Source organism: Phytophthora sojae (assembly GCF_000149755.1).
Source record: "Phytophthora sojae unplaced genomic scaffold PHYSOscaffold_4, whole genome shotgun sequence".
Classification (NCBI taxonomy): domain Eukaryota; phylum Oomycota; class Peronosporomycetes; order Peronosporales; family Peronosporaceae; genus Phytophthora; species Phytophthora sojae.
In genome coordinates, this window is record NW_009258118.1 from 2268870 (window position 1) to 2288405 (window position 19536).

Genomic DNA, 19536 nt, shown 5'->3' on the forward strand with positions numbered 1-19536 from the left:
GTGAGAACCCGGACGACAAGCTCTTGCTGTTGTGGGACGATTTTAGCGCGCATTGGACGAAGAAGGTAAAAGATTATGCTGCCTCGCTCAACGTTGTCCTACTGAAGGTGCCGCCAAAGTATACGTATGTCTGTCAACCGGCAGATATTTCGTGGAATAAACCTTTTAAAGGTTTACTACGATCGCTTTGGATTGAAACACTGAGCGAACAACTTAGGAAGTACAACAGTGGAGAAAAGTCCCGACAACAAAAAAGGAGCAAGCTCGCTGCAGATATTCTAAGCACACGCAAGCAGTATGACCAGCAGGAAGCCGATCGCAGAGTCGCCATTCTCCGGGACGAATTTAAAGAGAAGCCTTTCGCTTTGGTCGGGCCGTCGCGGCGGGACATCACCAAATGGATCATGTCAAGTTGGGACGGGTTATCACGTGAAACAATCGTCAGCGGATTCTCACGCGCGGGGCTACTGATGGATACACGCCCACCGGCTATTGACGCTTGTGTTGAGGTTGATACAGACGCAGTTATTGCGTCACTGCAAATGCACAACTTAGCTGAAGGAGAAATGGACTCTGACGACGATATCGGTAGCGACAGTGGTGGCAGTGAGGGGGACGACAGCTCGGACGATGATACCGGTAGCGGCAGTCACAGTAGCGACAGCGATAATGTTGAGGATGAATAATAAAACGGCAGCTTCAATTTGATAATTAGTAGTTGTAATGACCAGATGGTGATAATCCATGTCCGGAGGTTGTCGCCTAGGACTACGATTATACGGTATTTGGTGTTCTGCGGTCAGCAACTTGCAAATGTATCGGAGACTGCAGCGCCTCGGCGGGCGCGTGCGTGGGCGCGCGTGGAGCTCCAGCGCCAAGCCCGCGTCAACTGCAGGCACCAACAATGCAGCACAGACTGGTGCCACTACTGTCGGCGCGTCCACCCGCTCCGCGACGCCCGGCACCGTGCGCGTGACCAAAGGGTTCGGCGCCGACAAGCACGAGGCGGAGCTGGACTCGACCATCGCGCGCATCATCGGCTCGGACTGGGGCGACCGCTCGCACCAGCCCGTGTCGATGGCCATGCGTATGTACTGGATCATCTTCGGTCTGGTGCTGGCCAACGGCGTGTTCACGTACGTGGCCGGCAAGGACGAGTCGTTCCTGGTGGAGAAGCTCAAGAAGAAGGCGGACGAGAAGCTGGGCGTCGAGGAAGAGGAGAACGAGTTCGAGGAGATGGCGGGAGACCAGCAGCAGCACGAGGCCGTGAAGACGGTTCAGTCTGCCGAGGAAAAGCAGGCGCCTGCGGCTGCCTCTGCTGCTCCGGCGACGTCGATGCTGAGCTCGGGCGTGACACCCGCGATGCCTTTCATGTCCCCTGGCATCAACTCGCAGGCCAGTGCCGCACGTCGCCCCAAGACGAAGGCGGAACTGGAGCAGCAGTTGGCGCAGCTGAGGCTGCAGCAGGAGCGTCTGCAGAAGCAGATTCGTAGCGGTGAAGGAGTCATGAAGGAGGAGCTGGAGCACCATGTGCGCATGATCGACGTGCAGAAGGACCAGGTCAAGCGCCACATCAAAAGCTTGTAACTAGGTAGACGATGCTGCTTTTTGGAATGCCAGACACGGAATAGAGCTGTGTGTCTAGCGAACGATAAAGCCGCCTCGCCTTCTTACTAGTGTCTATCGCGGGTGACAGCGATGGAGACAGCACCGCCCGCTGCTACCTTCAGGACCTCTTGGCTTGCGTCTACGAAGAAGTCCACCTTCTCCAACGAGGGACGGTTGGTCTTGTCACCATGACCTGCAGTAGAAGAAGCCCACGAGTGTATCAGCATTCTGGCCCAGTGTTTGTATTGAAAAGAATCGAGAAACGCACCAAGGTTGCCGTGCTCTCCCCACCCGCACGTGTAGAGCTCCCCGTCAGTCGTCACTACCATCGAGTGCTCGCTGCCACACGCAATCTGTCGAGCAGTGTGAGCAAACGTGACTAGTTGGGGCTCGCTGGCGTTTTCAAACCCTCTAAGACCCAACTGCCCGTGGCTGCCTTTGCCCCAGGCTACCAGATTGCCGTCCTCGGTGAGGCACAATACAAAGTGCCACCCGCAGCCAACCTGGACAGTGCGAAGCCCTAGATGTTTGTGGCGCGGGTCTGCAACGCGAATTGGTAGAGCAACCACTTGCTTCCTCTTCTCACTGGAGGCCCCGTCGGCTCCAGAGGCTGCCGTTTGCACACCTAATTGACCGTGTCGATTGTTCCCGCAGGTAAGCACCTCTCCACTTGAAGAACGAAAGACCGAGTGCTCCCACCCGCAGAAGACGTCCCTAATAGCCATACCGTTCACGCCGTCAATACACTTGGGACTTTCAGTCTTTAGGATATCATTCCCCAGTCCGAGTTGACCATGCCGACCACTTCCCCACGAGAATGCCTGACCATCGGCAGTAGCTAGAAGCGAATGCTTCCAGCCACAAGCGATACTTGCAACTTGCAACCGCGGAGGCAATTGCACAATCAAAGCAGCTTTCTCGACCTCATCACCACCAGAGCTCTGCTCGTGACCCAACTGCAGATAATCATTCGAGCCCCACGAAAAGACCCGATCTCCTGTGCTGTCATCGGATACGATGGCCACTGTATGCCACCACCCGCATGCAACCAGCTTGGTTTTCTGTCACGAAGGCAACACGAAAGGTTTAGACCTTGGACCGTACTACGACCCGAGGAGCACCACGCACATTGTAAAGTGTCACCGGCTCAGTGGGGGCGTTCTGGAAGTTTTGTGTTTGCTCTGACGTGGATCGTCCTAGCTGGCTTCGATCGTCCGCGCCCCAGAGGAAAAGGCGACCATCCTCGCGGATGCCTGCAAAGCTCAGCGTCAGAGGCTGGAACCATTTGACCCGAGGACACTTCACCTCCTACCAACCTGCACTATGACAGCCTCCGGACGTGATAGACTCCAACTCCAATTGCTACAGCAGATTGTGTGACGTTGACCAGCGCAAAATTAGTGTAAGTTTTGGCCATCGAAGCCAATAGAAAAATCTTAGGGTGCACTTTACCTTCGCATTATCCCAACGCTGAGGAAGATCGTAGTCGTCCTCGGTTCCTACTCCGAGCTGCCCAGTTCCACCTTGGCCACTGCAGTCAGACTACCGCTGCCGCTGAACAGCGTTGGATGCTGACACGCACCTGACCCCCACACGTACAAGCGCTTCTCCATCACCACCAGAGCTTCGCCGGCGTGCAGCGCTTCGACTAATGGCCAATCAAACACTTCCAACACACAGCATGGTGTTCATGACGAGCGACTGCGCAGGTAAAGTTTTTCTCGCTTTGCTCATATTGCATAGTGCTCTGCGATCTTCTCAGCTATTGTTTGTGTTCTTGATAATGTTCTGCTAGGCTTGTGCTCGCCTAGTGCCGGGCAGGTATCTCACTTACGGTGGTGGAGACGACGCGCCTCGTTGACCATCAGCCCGTAGAAGTGTTTATAGTCCATGCAGGCCAGCAAGTGGTCCACGAACCAGGCGTACGTGTGCTCCTCGAAGAGCGCCGTGTATTGACCGTCGTGAATCTCCCGGCACTCCTTGAAAAACTCATCAATCGTCGCGCCCTCCGACTCGACGAAGTCTGCAACAGCACACGGTGCCCGAGACAACAAACAAGTCAGAGCTTGATTCAAGTCACCGCGCAAACATTCCACCGCACCACAGCTCGAAGCTTCTTACCCGACAGCTCCTCCTCGAACAACTTGAGGTACTGGTCATGCAGCTCCTTGTATCTACGCGAACGGATCGAGCCCCCTTTGCGTCAGCATCAAGGCAAGCCGACCCCTTCATCAATCACCAACTACAACCGCAAGCGTATGGGACGTACTCGTGCTTGTGCTCGACGTCACCGCTCTTCGCCTCCGTTGCGTCATTGAACACATCCGCGTGGTCCCTGTGGATACAGTAGGCGCCGCGTCACATTCCGCCGCCACATGGACCACTTCAACCTGCGGAACCAGCCGCGCGAGGCCGCCAGACGGACGTACCTGGCAAAGTTGTCGAACACGCGCTCGAACTTTGGCGACGAGCAGAACTCCGCGGCGCGCGTGATGATGGACGCCGCCATTCCGACCCAGAGCAGCTCACTGCAACTCCCGCCGAAGTGCCGCATTGACGCGACCTTTCGCGGGAAATGGCCACATTCAGTGACTGCTGCCCCAATCCGAGCCACCGACTGCACATTCGCCGAGCCGGGCCGTTAAAAGCCCTTTTCAGCCAATACACAGCCGTCACGGCGGGCGAATCGGATGACTGGTGGCGGAGGCCCGTGTGGTCCACAAGAGAAGAGCCAAGGCCCTTCAACTGCGGTCGCCAGACGTAAAACGCGATTTGCCGCGCTCCCATTGGCTGACGCGCGTCATCAACGGGAACTTTCTGGAAACGGGCCAGTCACGGCGCGAGAAAGCTCGCCACAGAGCCAGCGTCTTATTTCCCAGCGCTTGAGAGGCCCGCTGCGCCGGCGCCACGCTCCGCCAATGATGCCAGTCTCTTTCTCTCTCTTTCAATAAAAAAAGAAAAAAAAAGGTTTCCCCCTCCGCCAACGACAGGTATGTGGCTGGTTGCATGCATGCTCGTGCCCCGCCCGGCGCCCCGGCGCGCGGCCGAGCAATGCAACCTGGCTGGCTGGCCGGATAGCGCTGCGTCTTAGGCAGCGGCCGCCCAATGCGCAATCCACTGACCGTGTACTGTGCCCGTGTTTGCTTGGAACTTGCAGCAATGGCCAACTCCGCTACTTCCCCGACCAACAGCCCGGCCACTGCCCCGGCCAGCGCCGCTCCGGCCGCGGCCACGTCGACGGCCACTGCTTCGGCGGCCTCGTCGGCCACGGGTGCGGCGCAGCCGTTCCACACGGCGTCGCTGTACGTGGGGGACATCCACCCGGACGTGACGGAGGCCCTGCTGTTCGAGATCTTCAACGCCGTGGGCCCCGTGGCCAGCATCCGTGTGTGCCGCGACGCTGTGACCCGCCGCTCGCTGGGCTACGCCTACGTGAACTTCCACAACGTGGCCGACGCCGAGCGCGCCCTGGACACGATGAACTTCACGAGCATCAAGGGCGTCCCGTGCCGCATCATGTGGTCGCAGCGCGACCCGTCGCTCCGCAAGTCGGGCGTGGGCAACATCTTCGTCAAGAACCTAGACACGTCCATTGACAACAAGGCGCTGTACGACACGTTCTCGCTGTTCGGCAACATTCTGAGCTGCAAGGTTGCCATCGACCACACCACGGGCGCCAGCAAGGGCTACGGCTACGTGCACTACGAGACGGCCGAGGCCGCCACGGAGGCCATTGCCAAGATCAACGGCATGCTCATTGCCGGCACGGAGGTCTTCGTGGGCCACTTCCAGAAGCGCCAGGACCGCCCGGACGCCGACGACTGGACCAACTGCTACGTCAAGAACATCCCGACCCAGTGGACGGACGCCGACCTGCTGAAGGAGTTCGAGCCCTTCGGAAAGGTGCTGAGCGCTGTGGTCATGAAGGACAACGCCAACCCGGAGCAGAACCGTGGCTTCGGCTTCGTCAACTACGAGGACTCGGAGGCCGCCCACAAGGCCGTGGACGCCCTGAACGGCAAGTCGTACCCCGCCGGCGAGGGCGTGGAGACCGAGCTGTACGTCGGCAAGGCCCAGAAGCGCTCGGAGCGCGAGCGTGAGCTGCGCAACAAGTTCGAGCAGCTCAAGATGGAGCGCATCAACAAGTACCAGGGCGTCAACCTGTACGTGAAGAACCTGGACGACCAGCTGACCGACGACGAGCTGCGTGAGGCTTTCGCCGAGTGCGGCACTATTACGTCGTCGCGTGTTATGCGTGACCCCAACGGAAACTCGCGTGGCTTCGGCTTCGTGTGCTTCTCGACCCCCGAGGAGGCCAACAAGGCCGTCGCGGAGATGAACGGCAAGCTGATCTCCGGCAAGCCGGTGTACGTTGCCCTTGCTCAGCGCAAGGAGGTGCGTCGCGCCCAGCTTGAGGCCCAGCACGCCCAGCAGCGCGCTGGCATGGTTGTGGGCCGTGGCATGCCCATGGGCCAGCCGCCCATGTACGGCGCTGCCCCGATGTTCTACGGCCAGCCCGGCCAGCTGCCGCCCCAGGCCCGCCAGGGCTTCATGTACCCGCAGCAGATGATGCCGCGTGGCGTCCAGCGTGGTCCGATCCCGTACGGCGCCCGTGTGCCTGGCGCTCCGGCCCCGGGTGGCTACCCGATGCCCGGCTACGGCATGCCCATGCAGCAGCAGCGCGGCCAGCCCCGTCGCGGCCGTCAGGGCCCCGGCCCTCAGGGCCCCCAGGGCGCCCCTGCCAACCGCCGCAACTTCAAGTACACGGCTAACGCTCGCAACCACCCGGCTCGCGATGTCCCGCCCCAGGGTGTGATGCCGCCTGCCGCCCCCGTGCAGAACGCTGGCCCCGAGCCGCTGACGTCGGCTGCCCTGGCCGCCGCCTCGCCGGAGATCCAGAAGAACATGATCGGCGAGCGTCTGTACCCGCTCATCCACCGCCAGCAGCCTGAGCTGGCCGGCAAGATCACGGGTATGCTGCTGGAGATGGACAACGGCGAGCTGCTGCACCTGCTCGAGAGCCCGGAGGCCCTGGAGGCCAAGATCTCGGAGGCTCTTGCCGTGCTGGAGGCCCACCAGGGCTAAGTCGTTGGCCATTGGCCATCGGCTTGCGCGGGCGTCTTGCAGGATCGCGTGTTTGGTCATACTCGGTTCGGCAAGGCGGCAGCGGGCTTCCTTTGCGTACGCAGGGAAGTAGAGAAGGAGAGGTTCGGTGAGTTGCGGCTCCTGCTTTTTGTGTCGTCGATGTTGAGCGGTTGCTTTGGTCGTCGTTGCTTGGATGGTTGGTGGAAGGAATACACTGAGAATATGCTCAAGATCACGGGGAAGGCACAATTGGTGGGGGTCGTAACTTAACGAAAAACATTGGAAGAGATGAACCAGACGCTCTGTGACCCGCGGCCAGAAGACGTTGCTTTGCGTTGCCTGCCTGCCTACCTCTTGCTTCTTTGAGCACGGCGTCCCGCGCAGCTCCGCCCATTGCGAACACATGCAGTCTGTGACTTGCAGATATTTTTTATTTTTCGCGACGGCGTAGATAGTTTAGTTTTGCATTCTTAATCTTTTCCCTTTTGACGCATGCATGCCTGGTGTCTCTTGCGCCTGCCCTGCCCTGCTTCGCCTCATGGAAACACACCATCAGAGACGACATAGTGCGAGGGCGGAACATCAGCAACGTTGAAGTGAGCACTTCAAGTACAGTACGTGTCCAGCTTACATGGCTACACGTCAACGCGATGTACGTCTATGCTGTTATCTGTGTCCACTGACGCCCGCCGTATTGTCCAATGCCTGCAACGTTGCGAACTGCTGGCACTGTAGACTTGCCTCGAGGTAAAAGTCCGTCAGTTTGCGGCTTGATTCGGCAGGGGTGGACGAACGTGACGAACACGCCACTGCCTCTTCACCGAAACATGGGAACACAGTCGCAAGGTCACCGCAAAAGTCAGCCAAGACTCCCCATCGACTGCGCAGCACGCTCCAAGCCTCGCCAAAACTTACGCTGGTATCTTCAGCGTTCAAGTCAAGAAGCTGGCGTACAGCGGGCTCGCTAGCAGCAGCACTTCGCAGCTCGCGGTGCTGAGTCTCAATAATAGCAAGCTGAGCATCCGAGAAAGACTCGGCCAGACGCGCGCGATGCACGCGAACAACCTCCTGGAAGTCGGCAGGATGCAACAGCGCCGCTTGGTGCGGTAATACCGGCGGGAAAGCGCTCAGACTGGCGGTGCTGCCAACTCCATGCGTCTCAAGCTTCTCTGCGAGGCCGTACAGACTATGAACGAGCTCGAGCATTCTATCAGCAACACCGACCACGAGTTTTTGGCGCTCTTCAGATGTGAGCGTGTCAAACATCTCAGCAGCCCAACTGCCCGTACCCCGGACAAAAGCGACAATCGAGTGAGGCTTCACGGCGAACATGCCATCGTCGGAGGCGATCTTGTCTCCAACGCCGCTGTGATCGCGTAGAGCAGCACGTTGGAACTCGGGAAGCGGTCCTTCCACACCCACATCCTCCGACAGCGCAAGCCGCAACATGGAGATTCGCTGAGGTTGCTGTGACATCAGCGTAGTGTATCCCCCTTGAAGTCCAGCACGCGTCTTAACGGCGATTGAGCCAACCTCGAGCATAATCTTAAGATTGAGCCACCACACTGCAGGTGGCGTGACTGTTGCATTCCTGCGTGATAGCAGCCGCTGGATAGGCACCCTTGCGTTATCAAGCCAGCGGAGAACTTCTATCAGCTTCCACCATGACATATCTGCAATCCGGGGACACGATGTCACTGATGCTGCAGACAACTCCTCAGCATTTCCCGCACTAACTTGGCGTTGCAGATACGCTAGCAGGTTCGTAAAATGCCCATGCCATTCCGCACCATCGGCGAAGAGTACTGAATCAAAGAAACGCTGCAGCAGCACGTCTAATGAAGGCCGTCCACTTGAAACACGAACAAATCCAGCAACTGCCTGCTTCTCGATTCGTCGGGAAAAATTGTCCAGGACGGAGCTTACCGCCAAATCAGCTGCAGACCCAGTAGCCCCAGCCAGTTCAGTGGAGCAGCCGATAACCTTCCACAGCCAACGCTTGTGTAAGGCCAGGATAAACTTGTTGGTTGTGTCGAATAGAATCTCACCGGTGGTACTCGGATCTCCTTGTGTTGTGACAGGCAGCGTGAGTAAATGAAATACCTTGATCTTACCCGAGCAATACGCGCGTAACCGCACATCAATAAATAAATGAGGCTCAGTTTCTCCAGGTCTTCGTCGGTCTATGGTGTGCAGACTCAGGGAGAACGCCCAACTGCGTTGCATGACTCGGGAAAGAGCCTGCAAATTGGTGCCCACAACGACTCGAGCCATACGCGCTACTCGATTGCCATCATCAGATATCCTGCTTATCTGTTGACTCAATTGTGGTTGACACACAGCCGCTGCCTGGTCAAAACTGAGCCCCGCCGATAACAACGTCACCACTTTCTGGAAAAGCTCCACCGACCGCACCACAGCACGATACTCTGCCGTACCATCGGACCTCTGTTGGTCTTGCATATCCACCCGATCCAACGTGGTCTCAAACAGCGGCGAGCCCCCATCATCCACATCCTCAACTCGAAACAACACTTCCCCCAATGCCACGTCCACCACATCTCGATCCAACAGGAACACCAACGCTTTCTCCCGTCCTCCATCCACCACTGCCTCTGAAGGCACGGAAGCTTCCGAAGTGTCCACAAAGCCCCTTCCTACACCAATCACTGGAGGTTGAACCATAACAATTGGAGATCTAATTGGAGACTGCACCACTGCCGCCGCTGCAACAGCAACAACCTGTTCATCAGACTCCAAAGCTGAAGTTGAAGCTGGCGAAGCAGGAGCCGACATCGCCGCCTCATCGACAGCATTACCAGCTTCATCTTCTTCAGCTACTAGCGTCTGAAAAGGTGCAGCGAAGTGAGACACCGAGGCTGCCTCCGTCGTGATTACTTGAGTCGAGACTGCGTTGTCCAAGGACCTGCGTGGCTGCTCCCTCTTGGGCAGCGCCCTCACTACGCCGAAGTAGCTCTGCTTGGCCTCAGGCGTCAGGTCTTGGTACTCCTTCCACCGCACCGGGTGCATCATCGTCAGGTGCGACTTGTAGTTGTCCGTCCGGAAGCACGGCCCGCCCCAGTACTTGGGCTTCTGCGTGCGCGCACGCTGCCGAGCGGTGGCCAGCGGGTCGTCCTCGCGCCCGAAGGCGGCGCAGAACATGCAGAGCACAGACTTTACAGCGCTGTTCTGCGGGTCGCGCTCCACCACGCGCACGCCGTACAGGACCTCATGCGCCTTGAGGAAGGGCACGACGCGCTTGGGCCGCTTCCGCGCCGGCGGCTGCGCTTCGGTCATCATCCCTTGTACAACAGTACTGCTAGGTTGTATGGTGTGGTCCACAGCTCTCGACATTCGCTGTGGGCCACACCATTGTAAAACTTGCCACAGCAAAGCTTGAGGACCAGAGGCGACGATGGCGAGTGCGATGCGAGCGAGTTTGATGCGCGCGGCGGCGCTGCAGCTGCGGCGCCAGACCCCGCAGACAGCGGCTGCGATGCGCGCCACCTCCTACCCCCAGTCGGCGGTGGCGCAGACGCAGCTGCGCTCCATGAGCGTGTTCTCCAACATCAAGAAGACGGTGTCGGGCAAGCTGGAGGAGCGCAACCAGCTCAAGCAGGGTGGGTTGGCAGGCGCCGTTCAGTAGGAATATTCTACCGGAGAGAAAGAGAATGGGCTCTGACAGTAGTGTGCTGCTGCTGCTGTTGTTGACGCCTGCAGGCGAGGCGTACAAGCAGCAGATGATCGAGCTCTCGCAGAAGGAAAAGTTCGACCTGAACGGCTTCTACGACCACCTGAAGGTACCAAACAATTGCCGGCGGCGAAGGAGCTGAAGAGTACTGTTTTGTTGGTACGATGGAAGTGCAGAGACTCATGTGGTGGTGCTGTGGTGCTTTTGTTTCGGTGGTGTCCGTTGATGTGCTAGAAAAACGCCGATGCGAGCGGCGCCACTGGCTGGCGATCCATGATCCCCGGCGTGTCGACCATGGTAGAGTTTACCGCAGCTTTCTACAGACAGTGGAGAAGTTGAAGATGGCATGGTGCTGACAGCAGTTATTTTGCTGCGGTTGTGCTGAATGACAGACTGCCGTCCAGCAGATGAAGGCGTTCATGGCCATCCTGGAGTCGATGGAGGCATGTTGATGATGATAGAGCAGATTGATTTTTGGGTGTCGTCGGTGCTGACTGGAGTTGGTTGCCTTGTTCTTGCTCTGCAGCCCGAGTACCGTGATAACCCGCGCCTCATCAACGGCAAGGTCAAGAGGAAGATCTCCGAGAAGGCGGGCCACGTACGTCATACCGTTATTGCTGTCGAGTACTGGTGTTCCGTGTGCGGGGATCTAATGTTCTTCTCTGCTGTAAACGTTGTGCTGCAGTCGCCGGAGGAGATCAACAACATGCTGCGCAACTACGAGCAGTTGTCTGCCCTCCACATCTGGCTCGTGAAGCGCGTGGAGCGCGGCCTCCGCATCCCGGAGACGCTGGACGAGACAACTGAGCTTGTGCGTCAGGACCCGACGGGTTTCCCCGCCAAGAAGTTCAGGTACGCTCGCCCTGTGTACTAACTCACCTTGCTCCTACGTGTCTGACACATTTTCCAACTGATAACAGGATGAAGCAGCGTCGCTACTAGTTCGTGCACAACAGTAGAAGCTCGAGCATAGCAGCAGCAGGCAGGAGAAACCTCGCACAGATCAACTTGAGGCTGCAAAGGACCCCTTTCTCATGCTAATCAACTGATCTTTTCCCACCCAAAGCTTCATTAAATGGGTACATAATCCTCAAATCAAATAGTATCCCATGGGGCATAACCTCATTTGTCCCAAAAATCGGTCAACGTTAAACCACATTTTGCAATCCGAAGGAGACCAGCCACCCCAGCACCATGCAGAGCTCGCACGACGTCGTGTTCGGGGACCCCCTCAAGCCCGTGAAGCTGGACGACTTCCGCAATGTCCTCATCCGGTAATCACCACCAATGCTTACTGTCTAGACCCGTAGCGTAGTCCTCACCCTGCGACCTATTTGCTCTTCCAGCCAGGAGGAGACCATCATCTTCGCGCTCATCGAGCGCACCCAATTCCCGCGCAACCCGGAGGTCTACGTGAGCATGAAGGAGAGGTGCGTCCCCCGTCTATTGGTAGTCGCAATCGCTATTGAGGTCGGAGTTGCTTACACTTGGCCAACCAACTTTTGTGTCTCAATAGCAAGAGCGCGGCGTTCGGAGGCCTCAAGGGCAAGTACACGACGTTCGACGGCAGCCTGCTGGACTTTATGCTACTGGAGACCGAGAAGCTGCACGCGCTCACGCGCCGCTACACGTCGCCGGACGAGAACGCCTTCTTCCCGCACCTGCTGCCGGAGCCCATCCTGCCGATCATCGACTACCCGCGCGTCCTGAACCCGAACCGGATCAACATCAACAACCAGATCATGAGCGTGTACCAGGAGAAGATCCTGCCAGGTTTGACCACGCTCGCGAGTGACGACACTGCGGTACGGAGATTTAGTCACAAGTATGGGCGATACTTGCGGTTTGCTTATCTTAATGTTTTTCTTCTGCTTGCAACAGTACGGCTCAACGGCGACGGCGGATATTGCGGTGCTGCAGGCGCTGAGCAAGCGTATCCACTTCGGCAAGTTCATCGCTGAAGCCAAGTTCCAGGCGGAGACGGAGCGCTACACGAAGCTCATTCTCGCGAACGATGCTGATGGAATCATGGATGCGCTCACCAACCTTGCCGTCGAGAAGGTTGTTCATTCCCTTGCTGGTTTGGAAGGAGATGGATATCGTGCAGCTTGGCTAACGGAGCTGCTTCATGTTCTTGTCCACTTACCAGAAAGTGCTTGAGCGCGTGAAGCTGAAAGCCTCGACGTACGGCCAAGACCCGAACGCTCCCACCACTGCTTCGGACGACAAGGACTGGAAGGTGAACCCTCAGCTTATCTCGGACCTGTACCGCGACTTCGTGATGCCGCTGACCAAGGAGGTCCAGGTGCAGTACTTGCTGCAGCGTGTTGCACACCCGTCTATCGCTGTTGCGGGCGTGGAAGGGTCGTTCTGCTGGATGGCGGCGCAGGCGCACTTCGGAGGCGAGACGCTTCAGAAGGACCAGCTGCTGCAGGCCGAATCCATCAGCAAGGTCTTCTACGATGTCAACGCGAACCGTACGGCCTATGGTGTCGTCCCTATCGAGGACTCGCGCCTGGGTATGATCAAGGAGACGCAGGCTCAGCTGATGCGCAGCTCGCTGAAAGTGTCTGCCGAGATTGTGCTGACCCGTTCGTTCATCTTCGCGGCCAAGGACAAGCAGCTCGGCAAGGGCTCCGATGTGACGAAGGTCTTCTGCCCGACCGACACGGACGCTCGGTTACTCGCGCAGGCGGAGCAGAGCTGGCCGAGCGCGCAGGTCATCTCGGTTCCCAATGTTTCGGAGGCTGCGAGCCGCGCTTTCAGCGAGGTCTCGACGGTGGTAGTGACCACGTCGGTCGCGGCGGAGGCCCACAACCTGGAGCAGGTTGACACCAGCAACGCTCTTGCTTCGGAAGGAGCTGTCACGGAAAGTAAGTCGTTCATCCGCTTCGTGGTTGTGTCGAAGGGTTTCCCCGCGGCTACGGGTAAGGACAAGTCGTGCCTGAGCATGGAGATTAAGCACGAAGTGGGCTCCCTCCTCAGTGCCCTGGACGTGTGGAAGAACCACGGTATCAACCTCACGTGCCTCGAGTCGATCTACCGCCAAGAGCAGGGCGGCTACGATTTCTTCGTTGAGATCGTCGGCCACTTCGACGACGCGAACGTGCGGCAGGCGGTCGAGCAGCTGCAGTCGGTTTGCACCGTCAAGCACCTTGGGTCGTTCCCTATCGCGAAGCGCCCCATCCAGAGCTGAATTACTGGAGGTTGACAGGGAACACGTATTCAATCCCTAGACGTTATGCGTTGAAATACAGCACAATACCCGGGCATGATCAGAACAATGTTTCAAAAAGCCAAGAGCACAACGCGTTGTTTGCGATTGTTCTGCTCTCGTTGAATGGCCGAATGAGGTGCTCACCACCGGGATCGGCTGTTGTCATCGTCCAGATCGACGTACTCAGCGTCGATTACGGTCTTCCGTCGGCCGCCCACAGACGCGTCACGCAAAAGATCGATCACGTCTCCAGTTTGGCGATTGCGATCTACAACAGTGAAACACGAGCAATTTAGCTACCCAATCCATTCAGCACTACCATCAATTGCAACGTACACTTGAGCTCCGTAAAGTTGAGGTTGCCTCCTTGGCCGACCGAAGCCTTCATGGTCACCCGCGCGGAACCGTAAGCCCCGTTGACCGGGAAGACGGCTTCAATCCGGCCAGCACCATTCACAGCTGTATGATCAGGCAGACCAACACATCGCCAATAAGCAACCATGCCAGCAATCCCACCTCAATCTCACAAAACGTACTCGACTCGATCCACTGCTCCGGTCCACCGACGCTGACGTTGTCTCCCATTGTGTCACGCACGCGCTTGTTCGCCTGCAAGTGTTCATTGGTGCGTCGACGCAGCTCCCCAGCCCGCTCCATAGAGCTCTGCATGGCCTTCCCCACGAACGAGAAGATAGTCTTGACAAATCCTCTCACGACGAGGGGCATGCCCTGCACGAGCGAGTCCAGGTCGTCCTGCGCCGCCGACTTGCTGCGTCGTCGACTGCGCGTGAACATGTCGTTGAGCGCGTCGATATTGGAGTTCACGCTGCTGAACGGGTCACTCGACGACCGGAAGTGCGACCGGTATGGCCCCAAAAACCTCTGGTACAGCGAGTACACGCCGAAGCCAGCCGCTCCTGCAATGATCAGCCCGAACGCCACTGCAACAAAAACATCAACTCCGCAGTATTAGCCTTGCAGCAGCAACGATATTAACTCTAAATTCACATGCGTACATGACGTGGAGGCGACGAGCACCCCCGTGCCCAGCAGCACCAGGCCGCCCGTCTTCAACGTGGACTTCCAGTCGTTGCCGCTCTGCCACGGGTTGCGTCCGGGCAGGTAGAAGCGCCTCACTTGCATTGCCACCACTGGGGACGCTCTGCCATTGGCGAACGCGGCGCTAACGGGCAGAACCAGCGGTCGAGACCGTAGCAAAGGGGACGAGGCGGTTGCAAGAGGCGAAGCCGTCGAGATAGCGCCGAATCGAGGGCGGTTCGGCGCGCTGCAAGTGCTCAGGTGGGAGGAAAAGAGCCCCAGCGAGTTGTACGGAGCCGCGGGGCCGCGTGCGTGAGCCACGGCGCAGCGTCGGAGCAGCCACGACGAGCTCATCAATCAGTGTCGGCGCAAATGCACAAATAAGCTTCCAGAACCTTTTTAATCCGGGAATGATGGTAAGCTTGGTGTGTGGTACATAGTCTGCGTCTGATCTATTTTTAGCTCCTCCTTGAAGACAGACCGTCGACACTTTTTCCGTGTCATTTGATCTCAGTCTCAGTCTTGATGGAGTTCTGGCCGCTGGGAGTGCGTCTAGCACCGCCCGCCGACTCGCTCGCAGCGCCCGAAGCGGATGTGCAGCGTCTGGTGTGGGCCGTGGCCGGAGTGTTCGTCGCCGCGTCGGTCGTGTCGTCCGCGCTGCTGATTCGCGGCCACCTCAACCACTTCACCAAGCCCATTGTGCAGAGCAAGGTGAGCCTGCGTTTGCTTACTTTTTCTTACAATATTCCTGCAATTTACTTAAATATTTAATCATTTTTTTACTGTAGATTGTGGGGATTCTGTGGATGGTGCCGATCTACGCGACGGACTCGTGGTTGTCGCTGCGTTTCAAGGACGCCGCTCTGTATCTGGACCTGATGCGCGACTCATACGAGGGCTACGTGATCTACCTATTCCTGGCGCTGATGATCGCCTACCTGGGCGGTGGCAGCAACGAGAGGGTGCTCACCACGATGAGGGGACTGCCGGACCTGGAGCACCCGTGGCCCTTCAACCGCTGGTTCCAGCCCATTCAGATGGGGCCGGGCTTCCTCCGAGACTGCAAGATGGCTACGATGCAGTTCGTGGTGGTCAAGCCCATGATGGCCTTCGTGGCCATTGTGCTCAGGGTCAACGGGTTGTACGACCAGGGCAACTTCAGCGCCAAGAAGGGCTACCTGTACACGAGCCTGATGGTCAACGCATCCATCACGTACGCGTTCTACTATCTGGTGTTGTTCTACTTGGCACTCAGCAGACAGTTGGCGCCGTACAACCCCGTGCCCAAGTTCCTGTGCATCAAGGCGGTGCTATTCCTGTCTTTCTGGCAGAGTGTGGTGCTGGCCTTCCTGTCGCGCTTCCAGATCATCCACGAGCTTGGGTCCTGGAGCGTCGAGAATGTCACGACGGGCATCCAGAACTTGCTCATCTGCTTTGAGATGTTCTTCGTGGCTCTAGCGCACCACCGCGCGTTTCCCTACAAGCCGTACGTGCACGGCAACCCGGCACTGCGGACCAGTATCTTGGCCGACCACCTCGCTTTCGAAGACGCCATGCGCGACTTCAATGAGGTCATGCCGGTGGTGCTCCCAACTGCGTTCAAGCCTGGTGCTGCCACGCTCAAGGCCAAGAAGAAGTACGACCTCATTCACCCGAGAGACCTCTTCGCCACGGAGACTGTGGGGCTGCTAAGTGATGACGGGGCTACATCCGATGCAGAGAGTGAGCCATCCTTGGACTCGAGGGGATCCAAAAGGTCCAAGAGCTCCAACCCTGGAGGAAAGGCGGTGTCGCGCGGTTGGAAGTTGTAGGGAACAAGGGTGCGAGATCCCTTTTATCTATTTGAAACATTACACAACGATGATATACATTCAAAACCGAATTTGCCGCCACGCCTATAGGTTTTGTTTTGTTGTGCCTTCGGTGCTTGGTATTCCGGTGTCGAAAGTGTCCAGGGGGTCTCAGTTCTCTTTACAGATCTGGAAGTTGCGCAGGTCATCCTGGCCGACCAGCTTCAGACCCTTCTCGTTGGCGAGATGCAGCACACAAATGAAGTAGAACGACACTGTCACATTAGAGGGAACCTGTGCAACCATGTCACAACGTTAGTATCAAAATAAGTGCTCGCCGCGCAGAAAGATCAAACACCTACCTTGCCCGCAACGTTCTCAACCACGTTCTCGAAGGTCGTATTCAGCGCCTCCTCCTCATCTTCACCATCCTTTTCAGGCTCGCGCGGGCGTTTGCCACTCTCATTTACGGTAACATCCGTCTCAGTTTGTTCAGCATCGCCACTCTTTTCGTCACTGTTAGCTGTCGAGCCGGTTTTCTCCTCGCTCTTGACAACCTTCTTCTCCAAGTGGTCCCAAATGCTGCCCTTCAGCTTCTTCACGTCAACGCGCTTGGCGAAGCGCTCGTAGTGCACACCTATCTTCTCGACCACACGATCAGCCTGCACCAGGCCTTCGACGGAGTACAAGGGTTCAGTGCCAGGGTCGTCTGCCACGCTAGTGCCATCATCTTCGTCATCATAGCTTCCTTCAAAGCCGGCACTGTCTTCATTGTACGTGAAGGGCTGGTCTCGATCGTTATCGTCGGCGATATCAGCACTATTGTCCCCAAACTCGAAGTCATTCACTGGAGCACCTTCCCGTTGGGCGCCATCCGAGACACCACCGCCGCGCTTTCTAAAGAATCGAGGTCTTTCCTTTAGAAAGTGCCGGAAGAACAAGCCAATCTCAATGTGCGTATCCACAGGCAATACCAGATCAGAAGCATTTTCTGACTGCTTCTTCAGGTTACCCTTCGAGACCTCCAGAGTGGAGGCAGACTTTGGAGCCTTTAGTCTCGACAAGTCAGGTTCATCGCCGAAAAAGTCAACGAGAATGGCGGCCTTCTTTTCCGCTCCAGCTGTGCTTCCCTTCCGAGCGCGCTCAGGAGGACGCTCGCTTGGTTCGGCCTTGATTATAACGCCATCTTCGTCGACCTCGAGTCCATCCTTATCCGCTTCCTCTTTCTGCTTCGCTTGAATCTTGCGGACACCCGGGAACTTCCAGTGGCCAGGACCTGCCCAGTTGCGCAGCATTTTAACGTCGAAGTAGGAGTAGTCATTCTTGCCTTCTTTGTCCTCGCCACCTTGCTCATCTTCCAGCGTCGCGGACCGAACAAGAGCGGACTCGATCATCTGCGAGAACAGGTTGTTCTCGTAATTCTCCGGTAAGTTCTCGTTTACCTTCGCACGGAAGAAGTCCGCGGCACTTGATGTCAGAGAAGACTCTTTGTCGAGACCTTTACTTCCGGATTCAGCTCCCTCTTGAGCAAGATCTTCTTGCACGCCCTCTTCGTCGTCACTTCCAGCCAGATCAATAATCTCTTTCTCTTTCTCCATGTCTACGTCATCGGCAGGATCGACCTCAACCTCTGCAGTTTCGTCTGCTTCAGCAACGGTGTCGCCACCATCTTCATCGGCATCGTAGTCGGCGTTGTCATCACCGAAGTCCAGTGCGTTGTCCTCTGCTGCGTTCTCCCCGTCCGATTCATCTTCACTGGCGCACTCCATGATACCGGCCAAATTCATTGTGATTGCATCCTGCTTGTCCAGCGTCTGTCGTCGACCCTTAACTGGCGTAGTGAGCAAGAAATCGTTCTTGATACCAAGCTTGTGGCGGGACTCGTCTCCGTAGAATTCATCCAATTGGTCGTACATTCGATACAGCGGAGGGCATACGCTCAGGCTTTGTACATCCTGTTCAATGCATGACAGACTGCCAAACAGGGACAGACTGATACGCTCCTTGGCTGCAGGAGGTTTGTCAGCATTTTCCTCAGCGGCGTCAGAACTCTCGCCTTCCTTGCCCTGGTCCTCTTCTGTGGTGGCATCCTTGGGCGAATCTTCCTTTTCTTTCTCATGTTCATTCTCGGGCGACCCCTCTTTCTCCTTCTCGTTACCGTCGGTGGTAGAATCTTCGGTTGAACCCTCCTTATCCTTGTCCTGGGCCTCCTCCATTGTAACATCTTCTTCAGATCCCTCAGGTTTGTCCTCAACAGCATCACCATCTTGTTCCTCGTCAGCAGTCTTTTCGCTGCCATCTTCTACATTTTCCCCGGAATCACCTTCCTTTTCTGTCGCAGTTTTGTCCTCTTCGTCCCCTTCAGTTTCAGCCTTGGCCGACTCGGATTTCTTCGCCTCATCACTGGCTTCTGAAGACGCAGATTCGCTAGCCTTCGCACCGTCCGACTTCTTTGCCGATTTGAGCTCAGATTGTTCCTTTATCGACGCATCTGCATGGATCGGCTTGCGCGTCACCAAACTCACATCCGACGAGTTCAACAGGATCTTGCATCCGTCGTACACGCTCAAGTTGGCCAGCAGCATACCCTTGGCACCACCCTCGTCAAACGACTGCGACATCTTGTGGAACAGCGGGTCGGCCTCGCACTCCGTGTCGTAGCTCTTGAGGTTGATATTGTTGAGGTTCTTCTCGATCGTGCGCGCGTGGGTCTTCCTCGTCTTGCGCCCCTTGTTCGCACCTCGCTCCTCATCACTGGCCGCGTCGTCGACGCCGTGCTTCTGCTCCGTGCGCGACAGGTTCTCCAGGATCTTATACGACGAGTTCCACGTGTCGTCCACTCGGTACGAGTAAATCTTGATACTCGCGTCCAACGTGCAGCTCGCCTTCTGGAAGTTGTACGTGTCATCGTCTGCGTCTCCGTCCGCAGCAATTTTCCTGCATTACATCACATAACACAACACAGCCACATCACCGTTAATAACTTCCAATATATCCAACCACCTTAAATAAAATAAAAATGCGCTTCATACTTGGACGAGTCCAGAATGTCCTCCATGTGGTCGATCAAGTGCAGACTCCACGAGTTCTTGACATTAATTTTCTGC

The 19536-nt window shown here is 57.0% G+C and overlaps 11 protein-coding genes across 11 annotated transcripts; 6 read left to right on the plus strand and 5 right to left on the minus strand.

Moving 5' to 3' along the window:
- Positions 1 to 14: 14 nt before the first annotated feature.
- Positions 15 to 467, plus strand: PHYSODRAFT_409213 (hypothetical protein; the record flags this gene model as incomplete). Its single annotated transcript, XM_009527957.1, has 2 exons — positions 15 to 228; positions 352 to 467. Coding segments are annotated over 2 exons (330 nt in total), but the record flags the coding sequence as incomplete, so codon positions are not given.
- A 301-nt stretch (positions 468 to 768) lies between these two features.
- PHYSODRAFT_559905 (hypothetical protein) lies at positions 769 to 1587 on the plus strand (the record flags this gene model as incomplete). The annotated part of the gene is made up of 2 exons (XM_009527958.1): positions 769 to 1266; positions 1396 to 1587. The coding sequence occupies exons 1-2, from the start codon at positions 814 to 816 to the stop codon at positions 1585 to 1587; spliced, it is 645 nt and encodes a 214-aa protein (XP_009526253.1). The 5' UTR covers positions 769 to 813.
- An 86-nt stretch (positions 1588 to 1673) lies between these two features.
- On the minus strand, positions 1674 to 2522 carry PHYSODRAFT_500159 (hypothetical protein; the record flags this gene model as incomplete). Its single annotated transcript, XM_009527959.1, has 3 exons — positions 1674 to 1801; positions 1877 to 2180; positions 2232 to 2522. Coding segments are annotated over 3 exons (723 nt in total), but the record flags the coding sequence as incomplete, so codon positions are not given.
- A 912-nt stretch (positions 2523 to 3434) lies between these two features.
- Positions 3435 to 4117, minus strand: PHYSODRAFT_501459 (hypothetical protein; the record flags this gene model as incomplete). Its single annotated transcript, XM_009527960.1, has 4 exons — positions 3435 to 3631; positions 3730 to 3782; positions 3878 to 3943; positions 4038 to 4117. The coding sequence occupies 4 exons, from the start codon at positions 4115 to 4117 to the stop codon at positions 3435 to 3437; spliced, it is 396 nt and encodes a 131-aa protein (XP_009526255.1).
- A 982-nt stretch (positions 4118 to 5099) lies between these two features.
- On the plus strand, positions 5100 to 6948 carry PHYSODRAFT_354553 (hypothetical protein). Its single transcript, XM_009527961.1, has 2 exons — positions 5100 to 5753; positions 6369 to 6948. The coding sequence occupies exons 1-2, from the start codon at positions 5125 to 5127 to the stop codon at positions 6691 to 6693; spliced, it is 954 nt and encodes a 317-aa protein (XP_009526256.1). The 5' UTR covers positions 5100 to 5124; the 3' UTR covers positions 6694 to 6948.
- Positions 6949 to 8013: 1065 nt separating this feature from the next.
- On the minus strand, positions 8014 to 9990 carry PHYSODRAFT_501909 (hypothetical protein; the record flags this gene model as incomplete). Its single annotated transcript, XM_009527962.1, has 3 exons — positions 8014 to 8574; positions 8620 to 9282; positions 9592 to 9990. Coding segments are annotated over 3 exons (1623 nt in total), but the record flags the coding sequence as incomplete, so codon positions are not given.
- A 118-nt stretch (positions 9991 to 10108) lies between these two features.
- On the plus strand, positions 10109 to 11326 carry PHYSODRAFT_300354 (hypothetical protein; the record flags this gene model as incomplete). Its single annotated transcript, XM_009527963.1, has 5 exons — positions 10109 to 10313; positions 10414 to 10493; positions 10561 to 10681; positions 10789 to 11236; positions 11305 to 11326. The coding sequence occupies 5 exons, from the start codon at positions 10109 to 10111 to the stop codon at positions 11324 to 11326; spliced, it is 876 nt and encodes a 291-aa protein (XP_009526258.1).
- Positions 11327 to 11578: 252 nt separating this feature from the next.
- On the plus strand, positions 11579 to 13580 carry PHYSODRAFT_264157 (hypothetical protein; the record flags this gene model as incomplete). Its single annotated transcript, XM_009527964.1, has 5 exons — positions 11579 to 11658; positions 11731 to 11814; positions 11901 to 12189; positions 12266 to 12445; positions 12534 to 13580. The coding sequence occupies 5 exons, from the start codon at positions 11579 to 11581 to the stop codon at positions 13578 to 13580; spliced, it is 1680 nt and encodes a 559-aa protein (XP_009526259.1).
- Positions 13581 to 13744: 164 nt separating this feature from the next.
- PHYSODRAFT_386052 (hypothetical protein) lies at positions 13745 to 14759 on the minus strand (the record flags this gene model as incomplete). The annotated part of the gene is made up of 4 exons (XM_009527965.1): positions 13745 to 13869; positions 13938 to 14060; positions 14138 to 14542; positions 14618 to 14759. Coding segments are annotated over 4 exons (795 nt in total), but the record flags the coding sequence as incomplete, so codon positions are not given.
- A 405-nt stretch (positions 14760 to 15164) lies between these two features.
- Positions 15165 to 16450, plus strand: PHYSODRAFT_300357 (hypothetical protein; the record flags this gene model as incomplete). Its single annotated transcript, XM_009527966.1, has 2 exons — positions 15165 to 15350; positions 15428 to 16450. The coding sequence occupies 2 exons, from the start codon at positions 15165 to 15167 to the stop codon at positions 16448 to 16450; spliced, it is 1209 nt and encodes a 402-aa protein (XP_009526261.1).
- Positions 16451 to 16600: 150 nt separating this feature from the next.
- PHYSODRAFT_498145 (hypothetical protein) lies at positions 16601 to 19487 on the minus strand (the record flags this gene model as incomplete). Its single annotated transcript, XM_009527967.1, has 5 exons — positions 16601 to 16723; positions 16792 to 16890; positions 16987 to 18478; positions 18917 to 19366; positions 19462 to 19487. 5 exons carry the CDS (start codon positions 19485 to 19487, stop codon positions 16601 to 16603), a joined length of 2190 nt encoding a protein of 729 aa, XP_009526262.1.
- Positions 19488 to 19536: the final 49 nt, after the last annotated feature.

What these genes read in the sequence shown, in the direction of transcription:
- PHYSODRAFT_354553 (XM_009527961.1), top strand. Translation starts at nt 5,125, where the DNA reads ATGTGGTCGCAGCGCGACCCGTCGCTCCGCAAGTCGGGCGTGGGCAAC. An exon ending in AAGATGGAGCGCATCAACAA is followed by an intron (nt 5,754 to 6,368) that starts GTACCAGGGCGT and finishes CCGCAACTTCAA; the next exon opens with GTACACGGCTAACGCTCGCA.